This window comes from Xyrauchen texanus, chromosome 35, assembly GCF_025860055.1.
Source record: "Xyrauchen texanus isolate HMW12.3.18 chromosome 35, RBS_HiC_50CHRs, whole genome shotgun sequence".
Taxonomy (NCBI): domain Eukaryota; kingdom Metazoa; phylum Chordata; class Actinopteri; order Cypriniformes; family Catostomidae; genus Xyrauchen; species Xyrauchen texanus.
The window spans coordinates 1712105-1739010 of record NC_068310.1 but is presented as its reverse complement, the minus strand read 5'-3'; the positions used below and the strand labels follow the sequence as shown (position 1 = coordinate 1739010).

The following is a 26906-nucleotide window of genomic DNA, read 5'->3' as shown; positions in this document are numbered from 1 at the left end:
TAACCTCTCTAAATACCGCCTTATCCAAAGGCTGAAGAATGTGAGTGAGTTGAGATGGAAGTCTCAGGAGTTTTACATTGTTTTCCTGTGCCATTTGAGCCAACTTGAGGGAGATGTGTGATGCATGGCCATCGAAAATGAGAATCCTTGGAAAGTTTGGGACTGAAAACTTTGCAGATTCTGACAAGAAAAGGTTTTTAAAGTAATCCTCAAACAATGGTCTCTCCATCCATCCATGATGGGACACAGCATACCTGGCAGCTTCTACTCCACCAACACACCAAGAGCTGTAGAGGTGTTTTGCCTTGTAGACTGTAAAGGGTGGCAAACTTTGACCTGCTGCATTGCATGTAATACACACAGTTATCTGCTCTTTACCACTTCCTCCTGTGTTTTGGTAGACATTTTTTGAACCTTTTGGTGCAAGGACCCTCTCTGAGGCAGGATCGGTCATGAAGCCAGTTTCATCCACATTGTAAATGTTCTGTGGTTTATCATGCAGCTATGAGTGATCCATTGTTTTTCTGAGAACTTCATTAAACCAGTGGTCAAGAACTGCAGTGTTATTCATTGCCTTGGCCCTTGACTCAGAAAACTGCTCAGATTTTCTGACCGTCAACTCGGGATGGTCTCTCATAAATCTCTGGAACCACTTGCGACCAGGCCTCCCAAGTGTAAAAGGTGTATCCAGATCATTCACCTTCACATACTCTTGTACCAGATCTAAAAGATCAGATCTGGTAAATCCCCAACCCCATTGGGAAAGGATCTACAATTAAATAAATAAATAAAATGTTCACACACAAATATATTCAAACATATGAATATCACTGATCAGTACCTATTCTATAAACTGACTCCTATCACAGACCTCTCTCGTTTAACAGTTCTGTTTGTCTAACTTTGAAGAAGCCTACCTGAAGACAACCTGAGATTTCCCTTTCTGTCTCTGCACTCAGATATACACACTGCCCTTGATGTGTACCAACACTGATGTGCTCCTTAACTCTCTGGGTCAGAGCTTTCCTGTCTACTCCAAACTTCTTGGACAGATATGACAGGTTTCTGATGGCTCCTTCTTTGTATAGATGACATGCCTCTTTCATCTTTGGGCATAAACTATAGTTTCGTCTGGCTTTTGTCATCTTAAAACTGTGAAAATAAGTTTATTAATCTTTTTATGAAGATTAACTTGGTGACAACCATCAGTTAATATTAGTCTAGTATAATATTAGTTATTATAAGTCTGATTGTGAAGTATTTACATAGACGTTCAATGTGGATGAGCTTAAAGGGAGCACACTGTGCTTGGAGCAAAAACTATTTGTTAATTAATAAATATTACATGAAATTTAAAAGAAAATATTTAGCTAAATAAATAATCTAGGTCATGTATTAAGTTTATACCAATTTGAATATGAACAACTATTATTGACAATATCTATGAAATTATGCTTTTCTAATTGATGTCACACTGAAGTTGTGTGATTTCATAGTAGTGCACCCTTTAAGCTCACCTAACAATAATATTAATTCTTTACAAATTACAGCAGTTTAAAACCACAGACTATCAATAAAATGTACAATTATAATATTATGGATATAAAAGTACAAGCCATTAATGCCTGTAAAGAAATATATTAGTGTAGCACACAATCTTATACAGCTAGTAAGCTGGCTATGTTCTGTAGCATCTGCGCTATGTTGCTAAAACTATCTTTTAGATCTAACTGTAATTATTTTCCACATCCAGGTTCCAGGTTAAAATATGTAAAAGTCTAAACATTAATCTCTAAATTTTGCAATAAGTAGATGTACTTACCCAAAATAAAGGCTTAAACATATAAAAAATGCACATTTGAGGGGCTCCTCTTCTGGTGAAAGTTTTCAGACAGCTTTCAAAATGGCCACCAGACAGTGTGAACACATAGATACACATATCTCAGTGTGCAATGGTCTGACTGGTTTAAAATTACAGGAGGTATGTAGTAACAAACACATCAATTGGTTAAAACATCAAATAGGAAAATACATTGCTTTTTCTTTTTATAATCTGAGCTCAAAGATGGCAGTGTGCTTAATGGGTACTTGAGCTTAATAGGTACGTTTACCCTAATAATACATTTTATTTGTGAGTGCTTTTCTGAATACTCAATGACACTTTACATAAAATCATAAAAGCAGCAAAAACAAATGGTAAACATCAAATGGTTAGAGATGTTTAGGTTGTGGGGCTCGAGGTGCAGTATGGTGAGACCAATAGAGCAGACCAGGTCCAAAATATGACCACGGCTGTGGGTTGGAAAGTTGACATGTTGGGTGAAATTGAAGCAATGTAGCAGTTCCAGGAATTCAGTAGCAAATTTACAGTCAGTGTCAATGTGGATGTTGAAATCTCCCAGGAGCAGAACAGAAGGTGAGATGGCAGATAACTGAGTTGAAAAGTCAGAGAGGATTGAAGGATTAGGTTTGGTAGATTATGGCAGTGACCAGAGGAGTGGGACCAGAGAGTTTGAAAGTGATGTGTTCAAAGGACTGAACAGCAGGGATGGAAATGGTGGATGTTTTAATGTCCTTTCTGTACACTGCAGCGACACGACCTCCCCGCCCCTCAGGTCGGGGTTTGTCCATGTATGTATATCCTGTAGGTGTAGTCTGGTTGAGTGCGAAATAGTCCATAGGTTTATGCCAAGTTTCAGTGATACAGAGAAAATCCAGGTTATTGTCAGTAATTAATTCATTTAAAATGAGGCTTTTATTGTTTAGTGAGCAGGTGTTGAGCAAAGCCAGTTTCAGGTGACTTTGCTTCGTGGTGAATTGAGAGGACCGAGGGATGGGGCGGAGATTGGTCAGGTGGACGTGTCGTAAGTTGTGATGACGTATTGAGGAAGAGGTGGTGTGCAAACAGGACCAGATGGATGGAATGGAGTTTGGGGTTGAGTAGTTGTAATTGAACATACGACCAGAGCCTCCGTGAAGCGGACGGCGAATTAGTCCAGTTTCTCGGTAAATGTCAATGCAGTCCAAGTGAAGGTGGTTGTTGATTGAGTAGAAGTCGGCGGTGGAGTGGAGCGGAGGCATTATCCAGGTATGGAGCTAGCGCTAGCTTGTACCCAGATGCCCAGAATAGAAGTCCAAAAGGCTGCAGTGATAGTGGAGGATTAGGAGGCGGCTGAAGAGCGATCAGTGCAAATAACATCACCTCAGCGAGAGAACTTCTTGCCATCCCAGATGTGTATAACTTTATCATGTATCTCTAATACAATGTTTTTCTTGTGTGAGGAGTCTCTTATCTGAGCACACACATCTTCTCCAGTAGCATTCAGCTGAAGAGCTGCTTTCACGCGGTCCAGAGAAAAGTCATCAGTTCAGACGCAGGCTATGCTGATCACACAGTAAGAGGGTCACTGCTGATTCCTTTGATGCACACGCGAACAAACCTCCCCACCCCTTAGGTCGGGGTTTGTCCATGTATGTATATCCTGTAGGTGTAGTCTGGTTGACTACAATTCATAGCTCTGAAACTGCATTCATCGAGAGTGTCGTTGATTTCATTGTCCTGTCCGTCCTGAAAACGAGCAGCTCGAGTGTTTTGTAAAACTGTTACCTTACAGCACTACTGCCTGTAAAAGTTGAACAGTGTACAACTGAAAAGCTACAACATTCAAACGACACAGCGCAGTTGTAAAGTACTGTGTGCCAAAACTCTTCTATCTTCTGGGTATGATCTATAGTTATTTACAAACTATTAACCACACCTTGGGAATTACTACTCCCCCTGCTCTACGCCAAGCTTTTGGGATGTTTTGTTTTTTCCATGTCACCTTCATTAGCCTCCACAGAAACCGCACAAAACCTGGGGTGTTCTTATACAACCGGTAAGGAACTCCATTTGGTCCTGGTGCAGAAGCTGCCCTTGCCTTCCTCATTATGTTGTCGATCTCAGTCCACTTTGGGGGGCTGTCATCGAACTGGTGTTCTGGTTGGGGAATTGGCGGCATGTCTGATGGTAGCTCTCTTTGTTCGAATCTTTGCTCATCTGAATGTGTTGCCTTCAGGTGGTGCTCCAGCTCCCTCTTTGGCACCTTAAGAGATCCGCTCTTTTCCCTTGTAAAAAGCCCTTTTACAAACTTGAAAGGTTCTTGATACTAGAAAACAATATCTAGAAATTATCAAGTTTAGGCTTATCTAGAAAGTACTATTTGTATATCAAACAATTTGCATAACCTCTGTGAAACCTGTATACTTTGACCTCTAAAACTTCGGTATGGTATCCATTAAGGCTGCACGATTGATAGAATTCAGATTGAGAAAGCAATATAGCCTTGTACCATTTTTAAACAGCAAAAGGCTGCATTTTTAAATCCTGATATTCTGCATTCACCACTTCAGTCAGCACTGTGTGAGCATGCGCCACAATACACGTAGCGGTACACGATGAGCAGTGCAGCAATATCATTTATCATAATAATTCAACTAACTCACATTTTTGCGAATTTGTCAGAATGATCGCTTCTCAAGTGTTGGCTATAGATGCAGCATACATACACAGAACAAAGCAAAATTTGTGATATCTGAATCATCATGGTCAATGGAGCAGTGGATGTTTTTAATGCTCCCATTTATAGCCTTTCCATATGATTTGATATGAAGTGCCTGTAACTAACACTTTTTTTATGGATTTAAAAGGAAAGAACGGAGAACGTTCATCAACATGCACAAGATTGCCGAGGCCAGTTCTGATTAAGACTGCGTCTTTGAATGCTGAATTTAGATGAATCTGATCTACTGTCACACAGTACAATCACACTGGAAATATTTCCGTCAGTCTCCATGTTGTTAACCTGTTACGTTCATTTGGAGCGCGCACACTTGTATGGGCTGAAATATGTGCCACCAGAAACTGAATTTGAACCATTTATATTTGAATCTGAATGGCTAAACTTGAATAATTGCATTGAAAAACTGAATTTGAATCACATCATTTGAAATTGTATTGTTTAATTAAAATTGAATTTATTCAAAAACTGAATCTGAATTGTATCATTTGAAATTGAATTTATTCGTTTGGAACTGAAGTCCAATAAAATTTGATCCTCACTGAAAATTAAACTCTCTATATATCTTCACATTCACTTCTCACAATTCAGATTCAGTTCTCAAATTCAATTTCAAGTTACTGAGACAGACATCCGGGTAGTTGGAGGATGAAGGAAGAGCAATCGAGCGCAGATCGATAGATAGTGTTCATTGGCGCACAGGACTCCTCTTGGGCCAATCAGCACCAATGTTTTGGAGCACAGTACGTTACCCGCCATGAAACTATGGAATTACGATTGTGTCAATAATAATGAATGTAACTTTATAAAACTGAACGTAACTTTTTCAGAAACTATGAAAAATATTCCATTACAAAAGAAGAAAAACACAATTCAAATGAAAAAAAAAAAATGAACTCAGTCGCATGAATTTAACAGGCTCTTCAAATATGCTTCATTTTTTGTTAATGTTTTTCAAAGATTCGTTTTGCAAATCGTGGATTCTGAATACATTGCCACAGATTTCAGCTCACGCTCGCAGTTTTTCGTTTGCTGTTTTGAGACAAACCTCTCGTGGGGTGGGCTTAACAGTGATCTACTCTGATTGGATAGTGAGCTTTAGATGGACAGGTGCTCTCTGACCCGGATGTACAGACGTCACTCAATGGCGCGCATATTGGAAAGCTCTCGCGGTGATTTGTAGTTATGCAATACGTCGTGCTTTGTTGTATTACTTACTAACAATATGTAAATAATATTTGACCTATAATTATATAATTTAATATTATATGAGACCTTCGATCGTCTAATAATCGTCTTCGATCAGTCTGTAAAGATGAGCTTTCAGGAGAGACACGGAGCGGCATCATCTTCCTCCTCTTGTCCTTCAAGGCAGCTTGAAGTAAGTTCGTGTTACTGAAGTAACCAATAACATCGATAAAACTTTTATTCATGTAACGTTACAGTGTGCAACAGTTCTGGCTTTATTTTGCAAATTTATTGTTGTATTGTAAATGCATGCTAAATAAAATGTTGCTGTTTTGTCATTGTCATGACTGCAAAACTGAAACCTGGCCATATCTTGGTCCACTGTTTGACTCTGCCCCACTGCTGAACGGACTGCTGCTGACCCTGCCTTGTGCTGGTATTCCCGAGCGACTGGTTAAGAATTTCAAGGTTGTTATGTACAGATGCAGCATCTGCACCAAGATTTCTGCCTTGCTGTAGAATGAAGACCAGTTTGATATCTGCACTGTCTACATTGACACGTCCTTGAATATAGTAACTTTGCAAAAGAGCAAACAATCAAACTACATAACATCATGACATGACATCAGTGCATTGCAAACTTGTGAATGACAATAAAAGAATTATTAAAAAATATATAAAATTATGATATTTTATATGTGTTTATCAAAACATTGTGAATAAATATAATATATGCAATATTCCACCACTGTGTTGAAATTTAGAGTGTTTTCTGTAAAATTAGAAAATTGTATCGATGTTATTGGTTACTTCAGTAACACAAACTTACTTCAAGCTGCCTTGAAGGACAAGAGGAGGAGGAGTGGAGCATTTGTTTAATAAGCAAGGTCTTTTATTCAGATATTCAGAATTTCTTTCTGAATACCAAATACCAGTAACCCCAAAAGAATTTGCTACAGTAATGGGTGCTATTCCCTCTGGTTTATGTATGCTTTTTAAAAACCGTAATTACTTCACCCCAGTATCTACTGCATCCTTTCCTAAACCTTGTGATACTTCTGTTGGTCAAATCTGTTTTTCAGAGTCGAAAGCTAAAAACTATAAGATCTTTATTTCTTAAGGATTTGATTTCTGTTCCACCTGTTATTTCCTTTTGGAATAATTTGGTTGGTAACCTTAATTGGAAAAAATCTGGTCTTTACAGCAGAAATTCATTCTCACAAATAAAGTGAAAGAAATTTCCTTTAAGTTGATACACAGGTTCTATCCTGTTAAGAAATGTATACAAAGATTTAAATCTGACATTGAGCTAACATGCTCTTTTTGTGTGAATTCTGACGAAACAGTGGTTCATTTATTTTGGTCGTGTCATTACACTCAGAAGCTCTGGAATGAAATTGATGTTTTTATCAAGTGTAAGATTTTGCCAGGCTTCTCAATACATATGAGAAACATTATATTTGGGTATTTTGATTCAGACCCCACAAACGAAAATGCCTGTTTTGTTATTAATTTAATTATTTTCTTAAGCAAATTCTATATTCACAAATGCAAATTTTTAAACTGTAAACCTATCTTCTCTATCTTCTTAAAAGAAATAGAAAATTATCTAAATTTGATTTCAGTATCTACTAATAAGAAAGCCATAAGGACTGTTAGAATCTGCATTGCATTTGATCTCTTCATGTGAACATTTTTGTGTGATGTAATGCCCTACCTCTTCTTTTATTGTTATATACATTATTATTATTATCTTTTTTTTTAATTATTATTATTTTTTCTATTTATTTTTGTCTTCTTTATTGTTTTGGTTGATATTATGTGATGTACGTATGCTTTCTCTTTTGTATGTTCTCGTTCTTTGCATTAAAAAACATATATATATATATATATATATATATATATATATATATATATATATATTTTAAATAAATAAGAGGAAGATGATGCCGCTCCATGTCTCTCCTGAAAGCTCATCTTTACAGACTGATCGAAGACGATTATTAGACGATCGAAGGTCTCATATAATATTAAATTATATAATTATAGGTCAAATATTATTTACATATTGTTAGTAAGTAATACAACAAAGCACCGCGAGAGCTTTCCAATATGCGCGCCATTGAGTGACGTCTGTACATCCGGGTCAGAGAGCACCTGTCCATCAAAAGCTCACTATCCAATCAGAGTAGATCACTGTTAAGCCCACCCCCACGAGAGGTTTGTCTCAAAACAGCAAACGAAAAACTGCGAAGCGTAAGCGAAATCTGTGGCAATGTATTCAGAATCCACGATTTGCGAAAACGAATCTTTGAAAAACATTAACAAAAAATGAAGCATATTTGAAGAGCCTGTTAAATTCGTGCGACTGAGTTCATTATTTATTTTTTTTTTTTCATTTTAATTGTGTTTTTCTTCTTTTGTAATGGAATATTTTTCATAGTTTCTGAAAAAGTTACGTTCAGTTTTATAAAGTTACATTCATCATTATTGACACAATCGTAATTCCATAGTTTCATGGCGGGTAACGTACTGTGCTCCAAAACATTGGTGCTGATTGGCCCAAGAGGAGTCCTGTGCACCAATGAACGCTATCTATCGATCTGCGCTCGATTGCTCTTCCTTCATCCTCCAACTACCCGGATGTCTGTCTCAGTAACTTGAAATTGAATTTGAGAACTGAATCTGAATTGTGAGAAGTGAATGTGAAGATATATAGAGAGTTTAATTTTCAGTGAGGATCAAATTTTATTGGACTTCAGTTCCAAACGAATAAATTCAATTTCAAATGATACAATTCAGATTCAGTTTTGAATAAATTCAATTTTAATTAAACAATACAATTTCAAATGATGTGATTCAAATTCAGTTTTTCAATGCAATTATTCAAGTTTAGCCATTCAAATTCAAATATAATGGTTCAAATTCAGTTTCTGGTGGCACATATTTCAGCCCATACAAGTGTGCGCGCTCCAAATGAACGTAACAGGTTAACAACATGGAGACTGACGGAAATATTTCCAGTGTGATTGTACTGTGTGACAGTAGATCAGATTCATCTAAATTCAGCATTCAAAGACGCAGTCTTAATCAGAACTGGCCTCGGCAATCTTGTGCATGTTGATGAACGTTCTCCGTTCTTTCCTTTAAATCCATAAAAAAAGTGTTAGTCAGATTGGGGGCGGTATTATGCCAAGCGCAGTGACATTTTTTTTTCTTCTCATACTTATTCAGCCTTTGGTGGATTGACAGTTAATCTAACTATAGCATTGTTAATATTTTTATGCAAAACCTCAATAAAAATAAATAAATCACCCACTACTACTATCTGTAGAACAGGGGTCGGGAACCTTTTTACCAAGAAGAGCCAAACAAACAAAAACATTTAGAGAAATTTTTCAAAAGAGCCACAGCAAAGTTTACACTTGTGTATTCACGCACTGTATCACCCGTCACATACCGCCTGATTATGCTTAGCTGCGCTATATTGCTCACATCGGTAGACTCATCCAAGGAAAGAGAAAAGTAACTACCTGAACTGATGTCGTTGATTTGCATCTCCTCTATCTGGCGTGCCATCACCAGTGCACGATCATGAACAGTTCTTGCAGAGAAAGGCATGTCTTCGATTTTTTGGATAATTTTATCCTTGTTTGGGAGGTCCTTAAACAGTTATTTTGCAACACTGAGCATGCAACCCTTAATGTAGTCTCCATCTGTAAATGGTTTCCCACTCCGCACAATCTCCAGAGCACCAGCAAAGCTCGCAGAATTCAGATTCCCGCCTTTATTAGTCCACGATAGCAGCTGCTGCTGTCCGGTTTCCATTCTCCGCTGAAGCTCAGCGCGAGCTTTTCTCCTGCATTCTCCATCGGGATGTTTTGCGGCGAATGCTGCATGGTGCGTCTCAAAATGTCTTTTAATATTTGACTTTTTGAGCGACGCAATACGTTCATTGCAAATGAGACACACTGCAGACCCCAACTTCTCCACAAATGCAAATTGATCCGTCCATTCAGGCCGAAATGAACGGTAATCGTCGTCTTTTTTCTTTTCGCCATTTTCCTCTCGTTGATGATGATGATTTTTAATTCAGCCAGCTAGGTAGTTGTTTAACTTGATCTTGACTTGACGCAGGCCTAACCGTCAGCCAATTAAAATTCAGCACTCTGAAAGGTAGGCTAGGTACAGGCCAAACGCCGCTGTCAATCATTTTAAGCTGCGAGTCTCTTACCTAAATATTTTGAACATATTTAATTTAATTTTACACATTCCTAATTATACATTAATCAGAAATGCTAATAGTTTCCAAATAATTTTATCATCATGTTCGAGGGTGTATATTCAGTCAACATTTGAAAATTGGAGAGCCATATAAAATCCGGAAAAGAGCCATAGGTTCCCGACCCCTGCTATAGAACTATGCTTTTGGAAAATGTGCCATAGAGATTAAGTTCTTAAGTGCTACTAACTAGTGCTTCGTTAAACTTAGCCCTGAACTGTTAACCTGGGAACTAAGCTTTATGAATTATAATTATTATTCGTATTATTATCCGACTAAGGTGATGAAAAAGGCTGATAACCGATTAATCAGATGATAGTTTTTAATCAATTTAATGTTAAAAAAAATTATTGGTTTCTCATTACTATGACGGGTGCAGAGGCTACATTAGTATAAAATCAATAAAATCCCAGACGCAGTTCATTGTGCAACCAAAATCCCAATAATAACCAGGAAAAACATTCAGATGTAACGTAATTTGGGACTTTTAACTCTAAACAAAAACAGAATACGCTTAACTAATTTTAGGACTCTTATTTTGAAACTTGGCTCCTTTAAAATGCTCTATTTTAAGTATTTTCAAAATTAAGGTTTTAAAAGCCTATGTATTCTCTAGATTAAAGATTACTACACACTATATCATTTACACAAGATAATTTTTTTTTTAAATTATTATTCACATGATATGAAGTTAGAGACAGGGCATGTTACTATACAGTCACATTTACTTTGCTTGCCCTTACTTTAATTTAGAACACTTAGTTTATCTAATCAAAATAACAAAATATGCATTGACGTGAGGAATAAATATGGATGGATATTTTCAAAGATGATAGATTTAGATATATCAAATCCCCACAACATGTCAGTGATTGTTTTATTTCACCTCTAGAGGCCGCTTTTACACTGTAGAATCATCCAGCACCGGCCACAGAGGAATCCTGAGTAAAGAAAAAAAATTAATAAAATCGGCATAGATTTTTGACAATAACCGATGGTTCCGAAAAGCAACTATTGGCACTGAATTATCGGTTAAACCGATATATAGGTCTACTGGTAGCCAAAATGATAGACAGCATTTGGGAACACTGATTAATAAAAAAAAAAATACAAAATCAGCAGAGATTTTGCCAATAGTTCCGAAAAGCAACAATCAGCACAGATTAATATAAAGTAATGGTCTACCTTTAGTCACAATGACGGACAACATATGGAATTACTTGTCAGAGTTTCAAAAAATCTGTAAATGACAAATTTCCGGTTAGCGCCATCCTTGGTTACAGTCTCCTAACACTCCCACACTGTTATGTTATATCATCAGGCAGCTGCTGCTCCTCTCAATCAGACAGTATCAGTCTGCTCCACCCAGAATCCTCCATCAGCTGTCAGCTTCACTTCACCAGCAGTGCTGTGGATTTCTCCCCTTATGATGTCTATCAAACTCACACAGAGTTTGACACCAGCACAGGTCTCTCTACAGGAACCTTTATGCAGCCATCAGAATATAACCCATTATGTTTATATTAGGGCTGTCAATTTAATTTCTCTCTTTTTATGAAATTAAATATTTTAATTTAATGATCTAAAAAAGGTCCTTTGATAGCAATTAATTATGCCCCCTGCGTTTGAGCTGTACATTAATTTTTTAATTAAGAATTTATATGTTGATATCATTGAACATATAAATTCTTAATAAAGAAATTAATGTACAGCTCAAACGACTGTACATTACTGACTTTAAACCACTTTTTGCATTGTCTAATCAATACTTTACTCGTCTGCCTCAACAATGTATTAAAAATATCTTCATTTGGATCTTTTCTCAGCAAATTGTTATATAAATGATTGTTTGAAAAAAATCAATAAATTGACAGTAATTTATAAGTGATTTGTTTCTCCTGTGATGTGCAGGTTTCTACAGCTGTGTGTTGAGTTTTAAAGGCATGAGTGATCAGCAGTTGAAGGTGTTGAGTATGTCCATGACGGATGTGGAGGTGTCGGCTGCTGTACAGGGCAGTCACCTCACTGTACAACAGATCAGTGTTCGGCTGCCGGTCAATCCAGGAATCTATGCTGATCAGACTGATATCATCCTGAGTAACCAGCACACATCTGCTGAGCTCAATGTCTATGGGACTACAGCTGCTCTTCAACAACTAGATGTAATGATCTGACATCTTATTCTGCCCATTTGAAAGCAATTTTTTGTTCATGCACAAGAGTAAAGAATGAGTGTGTCCAAGCTTTTGACTGGGAGTGCATGTCTCAGATGAATAGTGTTTGTAATGTGATTGCGATCGGCTGTTTCTCATGTTTAGGTGAAGAGCAGTTCTCCTGCGATCCTGATAAAGGAGAAGGAAGTTTCCCAGGTTCTTCCCAGTTTCATCAGATACACAGTTAGTGTGGTGAATCCGCAGAGCATGCTGACAGCATTGTTGTCAATAAGCAGCGTGTCGAGTGATCAGGTGCTGCACATCCCTGTATCTGTCATGCATGTAGCAGCCAGCAGCACTTCTATGCAAGGTTTGTTTCACATTTAGCTCCATTTATAACAGGGGTATCAAACTCAATTCCAGCCCGGCCACAAGTTATTATACTAATCAAAAATTCACCACAGTATCACAGAAAAGGAGATGAAAGGAAGAATGTAAACTCCCCAATAAATATGGTACTTTCCGGCAGAATAAAAGCTCCAGGTGAAGGCAAAGTATACACACACACACACACACACACACACACACACACACACACACACACATACACACACACACAGTTGATGTCAGAAGTTTAAATACACCTTAACCAAATACATTTAAACTCAGTTTTTCACAATTCCTGACATAAATTGTGGAAAACATTCCCTGTCTTAGATCAGTTAGTATCACTATTTTTAGAATGTGAAATGTGAGAATAATAGAGTGAATTATTTATTTCAGCTTTTATATCTTTCATCACATTCCCAGTGGGTCAGAAGTTTACATACACTGTTATTATTTGGTAGCATTGCCTTTAAATTGTTTAAATTCAGTCAAACGTTTGTGTAGTCATCCAAAAGATTCTCACAATAAGTTGCTGGAATTTTGGCCCATTCCTCCAGACAGAACTGGTGTAACTGAGTCAGGTTTGTAGGCCTCCTTGCTCGCACACGCATTTTCAGTTCTGCCCACAGATTTTCTATAAGATTGAGGTCATGGCTTTGTGATAGCCACTCCAATACCTTGACTTTGTTGTCCTTAAGCCATTTTGCCACAACTTTGGAGGTATGCTTGGGGCCATTGTCCATTTGGAAGACCCATTTGTGACCAAGCTTTAACTTCCTGGCTGATGACTTGAATGTTGCTTCAATATATCCACATCATTTCCTTCCTGATGATGCAATCTATTTTGAGAAGTGCACCAGTCCCTCATGCAGCAAAGCACCCCCACAACCTGATGCAGCCACCCCCATACTTCACAGTTGGGATGGTGTTTTTCAGCTTGCAAGCCTCACCCTTTTTCCTCCAAACATAACAATTGTCATTATGGCCAAATTACATTGTTCCCAAGGAACCACACTTGTGGAGGTCTTGGCTGGTTTCTTTTGATTTTTACATTATGTCAAGCAAAGGTTTGAGTTTGAAGGTAGGCCTTTAAAATACATCCACAGGTACACCTCCAAATCTGTCCACTTCCTTTCAGAAGCTAATTGTCTAAAGGCTTGACATAATTTTCTGGAATTTTCAATGCTTTATAAAGGCACAGTTATTTTAGTGTATGTAAATGTCTGACCCACTGGAATTGTGATTATATTCAATTAAAAGTGAAATAATCTGTCTTAAACAATTTGCCAAAACTATAGTGTGCAATATGAAATCTGTGGAGTGGTTAAAAAATGAGTTTGAATTACTTCAACCTAAGTGTATGTACACTTCTGACTTCATCTGTACATTAATATAATATTATTTATAATATACACCATATTAATGATAGTTTTGCAACATACAAATGGAGGCTAAAGAGTAGACAAGCACAGAAGACAAACACATGATGACAATTCACCCAATGCTGAGTGAATGGATACCCATTAGCCCCAAATATTTCCAGTCCAAATAAATTGAACCTGCAGATTTGTCTTCACAATGCTTGTAAAACATGATTTTCTCCATGGAAATAAAGTAAATTAAACTCGGATCAGTGCCTGAGATGGTCTAAGATCATTTACAGCATTTTCATAGGCAACACTATTCTTGCAAACTGTTTTTGGATGACCGAAATGTGTATGAGAAGTATTTTTGCTGCACTCGTCTGCAGCAGATCGCCACTAAACCTCTAACACACAACGTATCAGACATCATCTGCTTTTATTTAATATGTTCTTCAAAATATAAACTACTTTGTTTCTTTAACCCCTCTTATTATTAAGAATGATTTACTCACCCTTTTGGCATCCTAGATGTGTATGACTTTCTTCTGCAGAACACAAATGAAGATTTTTAGAAGAATATCTCGGCTCTGTCTGTCCATACTAATGGATTAATTCCAGATTATTTTTGATTTGATAGGGGAACTCGGCAAGGCTATCCTTTCTCCCCTTTGCTGTTCAGTCTTTTCCTGGAACCATTAGCAGCTGCAATAAGAAAAGGATTTTCCTGGTTTTGTAGGAGGAGGTGTAGTGCTTAAACGTTTACTCTATGCAGATGATATATTATTAGTCATCTCCAACCCTAAAAGATGTATGTATAGCCTCCATAAAATTACATTTACATTTATGCATTTGGCAGACGCTTTTATCCAAAGCGATTTACAGTGCATTTATTACAGGGACAATCCCCCCGGAGCAACCTGGAGTTGAGTGTCTTGCTCAAGGACACAATGGTGGTGGCTGTGGGGATCAAACCAGCGACCTTCTGATTAACAGTTATGTGCTCTAGCCCACTGCACCACCACCACTCTTATTATTAATTCTTTCTCCAAATGTTCAGGATACAGGGTGAATTGTTGTAAATCGGAAGCTCTTGCTCACAGCTTTCCAACCTGGTGCCTTCCAGTGTCCCAAGCAATGCATTAAGTATTTAGGCATTTTATTTTCACAGTTAATTTTGATCCATTAATGAAAAAGTTATTGTGTGATTTTGATAGGTGAGGCTTACTACATTTGTCTATGGCTAGGAAGGTCAATGTTCTAAAAATGAATTGTATTCCCAAATGTAATTATTTACTGCTGTCTATTTCTTTCATATTTTACATTTGAAAGAATATCTATGTATTTATTTGGAATGGGAAATTACCTTGGTTTAATTTCAATAAGTTACATAGACCAATTTATCACTCCACAGATATAGAGTAAGCTTGCGTCTGTCATTAACCCGTTTAATCCCAAATTTTTTCTTGCAATTTGAGTACATGTATTTTACTCCTTAGACCTCCCTGACAAACAAACGTTATGCCTTTTTTGATTTTATGTTGGTTAAGTTAGTGAAATAATAGGTTTTATACTCGGTCACAATAGTGACCGGTGGGAAACAGCATAGTCAGAATTCATACAAATTCTTCAATTAGACCTTTACATATTTAGAACATAAAATAATAGTAACTTTTTGGATTGAGGCCATTATCTCATCAAAGCGATTCCTCATTGCATTTAAGATGGCTTCATTGTAGACATCAGGGTCATATGAACAATACATGTGCCGCCGTGGCACAGAACTGCAGCCAGATGTGAGAAGAACCCCATAGAAAGTCAGCAACTTATCCATGTTCAGATCAAGCGTCTTCCCTTTGGTTTGCATTGAATAGATATCTGACATCTCAACATTGAGCTCCCTCAGAGTAGGAGGGTACATCAACAGGAACAAATCGACTGGATCGGGTCTAGTTTGCTTTATGCACTCTTCTGCAGTCGGGCCATAGGTCACGAAAGCTGTAATCTTGGACGTGGTAGGTCGTTTTGATCTTTTAAAAACTCTGTCCCTGTTTTTCATATTTTGAAGAGATGTTTTCTGTTTTTTTGGTGTTGCGGGGTCTCATTTTCCTCAAGGCATCTCCTTTTCTGGCTGGTCACGGTGGGAGACTCGCCAAGATATGGCAGTGGGGGCGCGTTTGCTTCAACACCGACTGCTGCAGCGGGAGGTGGGGGGGTGGAGGTTGAGGTGGGGCACACCAATTGGTTCTCATGAGCTCATGAACATCTGTCTCATCCTCCAGATAGTTCACCTCTGCATCGCCTTCAATAGTCTATCTGGTAAATGGGCCGTTTCACCCTGGTACTCCCAATATGAGCCATCACTATCACAGTCACTTTCAATTGCCTCTTTTTCAAGTGTAGGAATGACGGTGATGCTGCACACAACACTTGGGGTGTCACGTACGCCTAGGAGGTCCAACACATCTGATAATTTTAAACGGTGTAAAAATAAACAAATGATAACTAGGATTAACAGCTAAAACCTGTGATTTCAATTGAAACACTGTGTTATACTACCGGTCACAATTGTGACCATTAACAAATTTACACCTCTTATGAGCAAAATATATATGCAGGAGTATAGTTCTCAAAATATATTAGTAGTAGACCCTTTTAAGAATATATGTACAAAATATGATAGTTCTGTTTGTTAATTAAGGTATTTTAGTTACTTCTTTTTGTAATAGTCTGAGGAAGACATCTTCTTCTAGATGTGCAAGCAGGAAGTAAACTGATCTGGTCATGTGACCTTTTGCACTAGCCACATGAAATTGATACATTTTAATCAAGACTATCTATTTTTTCATTTAAAAGTTGAATTTCTTGCCCAGAGCCAAAAACAACACTTTTAGAGCTTCCAGAAATAAGAAAAAAGACACGGTCACAATTGTGGGATTAAACGGGTTAACACTGCGTTTATGAACTCGCAGTGACCAGAAACATTTGCCATTACACAATCGTTTAAAGAAGATGTTTTCCACAAGGGTGCCTCAGCAATCCTCCAGGGGAGCCTCAAAGTTGATTTAAAATTATTTAAAATCATTAATATTAAAATATGATAACTATTAATGTCAGTTCCTTTAAGTTCCTGTACATGTGTCATCTCAAAATTATCGTCATAAGTATTTTATTCTTTTGATACCATGTTTCTGGGGCCCCGAATATTGTCTTGGGCAAGAAGGGAGCCTCTGAATCAAAAAGGTTGAGAACCACTGGTTTAAAGTGAAACCGGAGCACTTTGTGTTCACTATCACTATTTATATTTGTTTGTGTATATTTTATAGTTTGTCGCAAGCCTCTGCTGACGGTGTGCGCATTAGAGCATCTTCTGGACAGGAGCTGCTCTTGTTGACCTCTGCAGTGATGCACAGATTTCAACTGAATGACACACATACACACGCCGTTCATGACATTTAGCCTATATTTTTGCTCAGTTCATTTGGGCATGAAAATGCGATTGGAATTTGAAGGGTGCAATAATCGTGATTATCTAAAATAATTGCAGTTAGATAAAATAACCATCAGGTGATTTTAATTGCGACAGGTCTACCTATTGTATTGTTGTATTTGTGCAAATAAATGAAAATGATTAAATTGTCATTATCCAGAAAAGTTGAGTTTTATTATTTTTAAATAGATTTCTATTTTACATATTTGGTTGAAATTACTGTTCCTTTGATTTAAAAACAAAAATAACAACAATTCTTTCATTTCGGAGCAAATACATAATTATAGGGATTTATACTGAATGTTGTAAATAGGCAAAACAAAAAAATTGCTATAATTTTTGAAGACACTGCCCAGTCCTTTCTGTGCTAAGCTCTCCTAGGCTCTAGTCATCTCCAGCTCTGCTGAAAAGCCCTGTAAATGTGACTGCTTCATTTCAAACTAATATTATGTGGTGTCTCAGAACAGTGTTAAAAGCACTTCTCAGACAGTTTTAACAAAGATATTTGCCGGCTTTTTCAGACAATGTTCCCTGACTCAGTCACAGCATAAACTGTTATTGCTCATGTTTGTCAAGACCAAATGAATGTTCATGTCTGATTTTGGGAGAATGGCATACAGTTGAGGTAACTTGGGTATAGTTATGAACATTTAAGCATTGTATAATTAACTTTAATAACTACTGTAGATGTCTGCATGTTAATTACACAGTAGGTACACAGTATCAAAGCATTAGCTACAAATCATTTAAAGATGTGTGTAGGATATTTGGTAGTGAACTTTAAATTGCCCTCATTCTCACACCATTATATGTAAGGATATTTGATATGCTAAATTTAGAAGGGAATTTAGGGTCTTGAAATATGTGAGCCATCCATCCATCCATCGTCAGCCGCTTATCCTGTGTACAGGGTCGCGGGGGGCTGGAGCCTATCCCAGCTAACATTGGCGGGGGACACCCTGGACAGGTCGCCAGTCCATCGCAGGGCCACACATAGACAGACATACACTCACACTCACCTCCACATCCATATCCACACCTAGGAAATATGTGAGCTATGAGCTAAATTAAACCGTCCTTATTGTACCTTTATTAGGTAATGAAATGTATAACAGAATTAGTCGCATTTGACAACCATTATAAATTAGGTAAATAACAAATAATTCAAAGAATTATTTGTCTTAATAGATTCTCCACCTTTGAAATTGTAATACAATGTTTCGTTGTATCTGCTCACAATTTCTACTGTTAGGAATTAGCTTTAGTAAGTGAATTATGATTAATTCACTTATTGGAGTAATATTATTCTCATGGCTTATTGAAAATAATATCACCCTTATTTAGGTACAGCTTTGAAGCAAAATCTTTTAGAAACAGGGATGAGAAGTTATCAAAATATACCACAGTCACGTCGTCTTTGAACACAGACAAACTTTATTACTATTCTAAACATAAATCTAATCTAACACATATATACATGAAACAGGTTGGTGAAAAGAGGGACAGAATGTGAAATAACTGATCAGTACAGTGAAAGTGATGTTTAAGGAGTTTGTTGACAATGCCTTAAGAACCATTTCATCCTACTTTGAGTCTACATCGATTTGCAATCTGATTACCCAAATTATTTGATTAATACATTATAGACTTGTAGACTTGTGTGTCTTTATGATGTTTCCTTGCATTCTTTTTGTTGCTTGGTTCATGGCGCTTGGTCGAAAGTTTGTTCCGTCAATGTTTTGATCTCTGTATGAATGATAATTTTGGCTTTGAAGCGAGGTCTTCTCATGGGTGTGTGGACCGTATAGAGTGACTAGCTTTCTCGGGACGTCGAGTCAAAAAAAGACAAAAAGAGACAAGAAGGGTGTTCTTCCTGTTTGGAAATATTTGAACTGAAATTGGCCGCATCCCCAAAGGTGTCCTGCACCAATCAGAAGTGACTTTTGTCACGTGGTCACATCAACTGGGCTGTCTTTTCCGACTGTTGATTTATGGTCCTTTGTTCCAGAGTCTTAAAAATCTCCCACTCAAAAATAGTCCATATTTAATCATGAGCTTTTATATCTTGAGAATGGTACAAGAGACATGATATTCGTTGTCATCAGCTTTCTCTGCATATGTCAGCGAACGCTTACATACTAAACATGACATTTTTTAATGGATATTATACGTGTAGGCAACCAAACACGAAAATCCCTGGTTACAAAATAATACTGGTTAATTCATGGGTTATACCACATGGATGAAATATTACACATATTTTAAAGAGTTACGTCAGGCTATAATCATTAATTTGTCAGTTATACATTTTACCACAGTTCAAAGCAATTGTCCGAATGCCTAGCAAGACTAGGTATTGTATGAACTGTGAAATTCTTAAATTCATTCTGTACATTTTGGAAGGTTGATTCAGCAAAGTAATGTGACTTTGTGTGAGATGTTTCTGGATTAAGGAATGTCCCTTTTAAGATGCTGATTGCTCAACCGTGGTCACAATATCACGTGATCTGATGAGTAAGTGTAGCTGATTGGTTTATATCTGAGGACAGAATCTTGTGGGTCCCGAGTCTCTCGGGAACTCCCAGAGTGTGTGTTCTGTCTATTATTGCTTTGACCTTTGAACTTGGGGCCTCTTTGCAGAGAAGTCATATGGGATCTAGACAAGTCTCTTTGTTAGTTTTATTGGCCAGATGTTAGACTCACTGGCACCAACATCTTTCCATTTATGGCATTGAAACATTCCAAACTGAAAGGCTGGGTTTTTCCTGGATTCAAATCATGTTGCTGGAATTCTTCTGCATATATAATCTTACGTGTGACTTCATGTCGCATCTAATGGTGAATAAGTATATGCATAAACACAATACATTTGTGTGTCATATACAGCTGATGTGTCCCAGTAGTGATTGAAATTACATGCATGTCTTTTTTAATAGGTAGTCAAAAGTATTTCATTTGAAGTCCTGATACCTGCAGATACTCAAATATAAACTAGTTTAATCAACAAGACATTTGGAGTCCTGGAGGTTCTTTTATCAAGTGGAAATGTTTAGTGGGCAAAGAGGGACAAGATTTGACACCTTACTAGCTGCTTATGACTTTTATTATGCTCATAAAAACTGACACTAGCTGTTTTACTCTTACAGCACATATGACAGATGCAACGAATGGAGCCAATATTTTTCAGCAGTTTATTGACTCATATCAAGTGATGTTCTTCACTCTGTTTGCCCTTTTGGCTGCCACAGCTGTGGTCATCATTGGTAAATCCCTCCACATAATCCACAACAATGTTCAATATCATAACAATATTATGACTGTATATTTGAGGAATTCGCCTGTTTTCACAGTGTGCCATGCGCTGTTTTCACCGAGAGATCCTGTCAATCATCCTGCATTCATACAGAGGTCTCCGCCCCCTGCAGGTACATGTTTCTAAAATACTCCTGCAAGAATATTATAAGCGAATGTAACAGTATTACTAGATTACAACAGTATTTAACACAACCTCTTAATGTTCTGTATCTTATTTTTGTGTTAGATAATCTGTCACTCTTTCTGTTTTAAAAGGAACTTTAAAGTGTTAGTTCATCCAAAAAAGGCAATTCTCTAATCATTTACTCACCCTCATGATTTCCCAGGTGTGTATGACTATCTTTCTTCAGCGGAACACGTTTGAAAATGAAAAATAGAAAAATATCTCCGCTCAGTAGGTCCTTAAAATGCAAGTGAATGGAGATTTCTCTTTTGAAGCTCCAAAAATCACAGACAGTCAGCATAAACACCATTGATATGACTACAGCAGTTAAATTCATGTTTTTTAAAGTGATACGATCACTTTTGGTTAGTGTGCTTATCCTGGATGTCTCAACAGAGAGGAGAACGTGAGATTACATCTGTATCATGTCAACGCGAATACGTCACACAAGAGCAATGGTTTGTTGTTAAATATTTATAATTTTTTCACACCAAAAGTGATCATGTCGCTTTAGAAGTCATAAATTTAACTGCTGGAGTCATATCGATGACGTTTATGCTGACTGTCTGTGATTTTTGGAACTTCAAAATTGAAATCACCATCCACTTGCATTATAAGGATCTACTGAGCTGAGATATTTTTCTTCAAATGTGTTCTGCAGAAGAAAGTCATACACATCTGGGACATCATGAAGGTGAGTAAATGATGAGAGAACTTTTGGGTGAACTATTTCTTTAATATTAGTGTTCTTAAAGGTTTAGTCTCTTTTTGGTTAATTTCTTTGATGCACCAAAAACAATCTTACTTTACTTTTACTACTTTTTTTAGGGCTGTCAATCAATTAAAATGTTTAATCAAATTAATTACATGACATATTGATTAATTCATCGAATTAATTGCAATTAATTGCATGTATCAGTATTCGCTAAGAAAGGCCCTGAAATAAAGATAATTCAATATAAATGATAATTAAAATAATTATTCATTCATTTTGCAGTTTAGTTTATCAATCTGCCCTTTTTTCACAGGACGAGTTTTTGCATTTCGTCTGACCTATTTTTTTGTAATCTATGAACATTTGACAGACAAAAGTAGTTGATACATTAAAAATCGTATCTCAAAAATGTAACATTTTGTCATGCTTCGTCCAGTGGTCATGATTCTGTGGCTGCACTTCTTGTGAGGTTTGTTGAGATGCGCTGACTGCCCACTGTTGACACGGCTCATGAAAACATGTTCATGTAACTCAAACTTGGAACAGGTGAACAAAACATACTTTTATTGTGAAATTCACACAAAGGTCAAGGGGCATGATTAATTGTGTAATTTTTTTTAAAGCTCTGTTTTTGTATATAATTAATCACTCTAAATTAATGTGTTAAATCTACAGTCCTAGTTTTTTTATTACCATTTTCCACCCTCTCTCTGACTCGCACTTAAACAGGCAGTTTTTTTATGACTGTGATTTTCTTGTAAACGCACTCTGCACATGTGAAATGAATAAAGGGCTATTCAAAAGAGCAGCTGATTACAGGTCCAATATTGTTTTTAACTGCTCCATGCTTTGCAAAGCTGCATTACTTTATGACAGATTCATAAAACTTTCTGCGGTCGTACCCAGATGCAGAATGATTTTTGCACTCACCTAAATAATTGTGAAAAGAATTACAGACTGACTGACATTGTTTTTTTTTTTTCTTAAACATGTTATATAGGTTTTATTTTGACATGAAAATAGCTAGAAGTTAATATGTAATTAAAAAGCAAACAAACCTCAATTCTTATCTAAAACATTGTTTCCCAACCACTGTGCCACAGCAAACTAGTGTGCCATGAAAGATCGTCAGGTGTGCCGTGGAAAATTATCAAATTCCATAAAATTAATAAATGCATGAAAAAAAAAAATATAATTTCAGGGATCCAAACTAATCACCTTTCGCAGAAATTCACCATTTTGAAACCATAATTGGTCACTGTAACGTAGTTCAATGGAAAGGAGGAGGCGAGAACCGGCTTGGCAATATAAATTATATTTTAATTATAAACTTAAACAAAAGACAACAACACACAAATGACGGACATGTCCGTAAACGATCTCTCTCTTCCGCACCACCATCGGCCTTTATCCCTCTCTGAGGCTTAATTAGCCTGATAAGGGACCGGGTGTGTATAATCACGACCCGGCCCCACCCTCCGCCTTGCCACAGTCACTTTTGTGATTGTGAAGAGCAATGATTAATGTGCAAAAGTGAGTGATATTTATAGGTGTTAAGGGTCTTTCACATGACTCGCGTCAGCGCTGCAGAATACGTTAAAGTCTATGAAGTGATGTCACTTTACGCCAAAGTGTTTTTCACACACACGCTTTTGTTTCACCAATAATGTCTTTGAGAGTACTAAGCAACAAGATATATTTAAAAACTGTCCAAATTTGTGAAGAGACATTGAATGTCTCTCATCATTTCTTTTAATGAAATATTACCTTATCGTTTACGAATATCAGAGACCCCAGTTATTGAACTAATTTAAATTCACCAAGAACACCCTTAAACCTAAACATAAACGAGTCCTTATTTACTTTCTGCTATCAAAGCAACTGCAAGCTTTTTTTGTTTTAATGTTTTCAATGTTTATTGTGCACACCTCACACTTTTTTATGTGGCAAACTTGTAAAATCACCCCTCTGTGGCTGTTCTGCAACTCTTGTCATATGGAGGGCAATGCGGCGCTTGACGCTGGGTTCAGCCTCCAGAACCAAATTAAAACTGCCGCAAGAAGTCATCTGTCTGAGGCAAAGACACAAAACCTAATGACAATTGCCTCAGCATCAGTCTCCCTTGATGTGTTTGATTATGCACAGGTGAGCACCTAGTTTAAGTCGATGTGGACCAGGAGGAAGGTTTAAGTTTTCTTTTTGTAATATTGCGTTGCTCATATGTCGTGTTTTATTGGCCTCCGCTGTCACTGCGGGGGGAAACAACATTAATCTGCTTTGTGTGGTGTCTCTTTTGTTCATCTGTTCTCATAAATAAATAACTGCATAATCTGCTATTTGCTCGACCTGTAAATTCATGATTAAAAATGAAAATGTGAATAAAAATAAAAATAAAAGCTATTAAATATCTTATTATCATTAAAATAGGAAAATTAAAATGATGGGTAATAATAGATTATGAAGGGATTTTTAGGACCCTGTCCGTCAAAATGACAGACAATGAGAAAGTCTAACGCAAGCACTGTATGTAACTTGTTTTTGTTTTTAATTTGCATAGCCGAATTTCAAACTGTGGCAGGGCGGAGGGCAGGGCCGGGTCGTGATCCTACGCACCCGGCTTCGCCCTGCCACACAAACATTTCAAGTAAACAAGCTACTAAGATGGACAGAAAACATGGGACACAAGTACTTGAAAAGGAAAAATATTGACTATGGTTAGGCTATGTTGGATGGTGTGCCGTAGAATTCTTTAGTCATAAAACGTGTGTTGTGGCAGAAAAAAGGTTGGGAAACACTGAACTAAAATGTTTGATTTTGTAATTGTAATTGTTTTCCTCCAGGTGTAGCTAAACTGACTGAAAGCCCCTTTAACAACAGTGTGTCTTCAGAAGTGAAGGGAAGCCCACGATTACGCTTGTATTCACTCGACTATAACTCCAGATGAACTCTTCCACCTGACAACTGAAGACACAGTGCCTTACCAGTGACTGTAAAGATATGCGATCACATGCTTACCATAGCTTTTCTTCATTCAGATGTGCTGAGATACTGCATAACATACCTGAACTGAATATAATGAGGCTGCGTATTGCTTTGTGCTTGTTTGAATTATATAAATTGATGTCTGGACTTATTAGTTATTCAATAGCTTCTTTTTTGTTTGAGGAATTCTAATTTTGTGACAATTGTGCTGTTAAACATGTTAATCTGATTTGTTTTTGAAGCTCAGGACAACCTTTATACTAATGTGAGCCTGTGGCTTGGTAAATGGCGTAGCATGTTATGTTGTGAATAGTGCAACCACTGAATCTGTCCAAAGTGCTCTTAAAAAGTGTTTATGCAGAAACTAATGGCCAGTCATCTTATTTTATTATTGATTTTAAACGTGTTAAAGAACTTTGAAGAACTCTTGAGTTGAAAATAGTGCAGCTTTTTTCAGTTATTGATGTGAAATGAATGTTAAATGAGCTGAAGTGCTTAATTCAGTTCAAATTCTATAGAAGATGTAAAGAGATCATGACAGACTGATTGACGGAGTTGCTAGTTTGCTGTTTAAAGGAAGTACCAGTCAAACAATGCATGCATTACACTGATCCATTTATTACTGTGAGTTGTCATTCAACATTGTGACTGTTTTTGACTAAATAAATGCCAGTCTTAGTTAAAGTGACACTGAAACTTTAATCAAGACTGTTTCTTCTAATATCTGCCTCATTAAGTGACCCATAAAACTGCAGTACAGAATACAATGAGGTATTATGATTCGTCAATGCTTGACTGTTTTAGCTGTAGATGTAAACCACTTCTGAGCCTTCGACAAAGAGTTTGCTCCAACAATCTTACTTCCCTAAGTTTCAAAATGTTAATAATAGCATATAGCATTTCAGAACAGCCTTTTATTTACATTATGCTTTTGTAGCATGTTTGTGATCCGTAATTCAAATAAATAAATATGCTTTTTATAAGTATCACCTAATCTGTGGTTTTTACTTTGACAATTCACATAAACTTGATACAAGACATGTTGGAAAATACTTTTCTAAAATTTTGCAGCTGGAGTTCAATAGAAATTTGTCTTAAATGTAATAGCATTTGTAGGCACATAATAGATGTAATGAAAAGTTAATTTCAAAAGCACTGGTTCAGTTTTTAAACCTTGGAGAAACAAGTTCCCAACCATGTAAATATAAACATTTCCACATTAAAGGAATAGTTCACCTCAAAATGAAAATTCTCTCATGATTTACTCACCCTCATGCTATCCCAGATGTATATGACTTTTTCTTCCACAGAACACAAATGAAGATTTTTAGAACAATATTTCATACAATGCAAGTGAATGGTGACCAGAACATTGACGTTCCAAAAATCACATTAAAGGAATCCATAAGGCTCCAGTGGTTAAATCCATGTCTTCAGAAGTGATATATAGGTGTGAATGAGAAACGGATCACTTTCACATTCTTAATCCGTACATCCCCTACTTGGCAGGGGGAAGAGTTTCAATCAAAAAAGGACGTAAATATTGAAGAAAGTCATACGCATCTGGGATGACATGAGGGTGAGTAATTCATGAGAGAATTTTCATTTTCGGGTGAACAATCCCTTTAAATTTTAAGCTGATAACTTGCTTTAACATAACCAACCATTGCTTCTTTTTTTTTTTTATTAGATTCCATCGGTAGGAGGAAATCTATTGTTATTGTCGGTTTTATAATTATTATTATTGTTAATAACAATATTCCGCCCATTCTGGAATTCTGGAATCCAGATTCCAGAATGGGCGGGTTCAAGTTGGTTGAGGTCTTTTGCAGTCGAATCCCATAAAAAAATGCAAACAATGTGTCCCCACACAATATATACATCAACTGAGGTGCGGATGCAATCTTTGTTAAGAACCTTTAACCCTAGCATTAAAATGTGTTACATCATTGACATCATGCCTCATTCTATGAGTACACTTCACACAAGATCTGCAAAAGAAGTTGTTTTAACCACTCAATGATGATTTAATATATATGTGGTAGTATTTTTTTTTAAGTCGCCTGCCCGTTTGGACAAATAAATAAATGTCACCATTGCGGGCCAAACAATCTACTCTGCATAAATTTGTGCAACTGCGATCTTTAAGAGCTTGCTAACCCTTAAAATGTTGTTGGTTAATTCAGATTTATTCAGCTGTGTTAAATAATACTTTTGAAAATGATTTGGGCTGCCCTGTGACAGTGCTACTCTCAGATCCAGATGAAAGACATGAATATGCTGTGACACATGGGACATATTGGACACAAAC

At 36.9% G+C, this 26906-nt stretch overlaps 1 protein-coding gene across 1 annotated transcript in view; it reads left to right on the top strand.

Annotated features, from left to right (window-relative positions):
• Window positions 1–25540, top strand: part of LOC127628708 (nuclear pore membrane glycoprotein 210-like) — a 112026-nt gene extending 86486 nt beyond the window's left edge. Inside the window, exons 35-40 of the mRNA XM_052105519.1 lie at window positions 11351–11497; window positions 11941–12191; window positions 12348–12552; window positions 20567–20683; window positions 20771–20845; window positions 24454–25540. Of these exons, the coding sequence (XP_051961479.1) occupies window positions 11351–11497; window positions 11941–12191; window positions 12348–12552; window positions 20567–20683; window positions 20771–20845; window positions 24454–24557 (899 nt within the window). The 3' untranslated portion in view covers window positions 24558–25540. The remainder of the gene's footprint in view (window positions 1–11350; window positions 11498–11940; window positions 12192–12347; window positions 12553–20566; window positions 20684–20770; window positions 20846–24453) is intronic.
• The last annotated feature ends 1366 nt before the right edge of the window (window positions 25541–26906 follow it).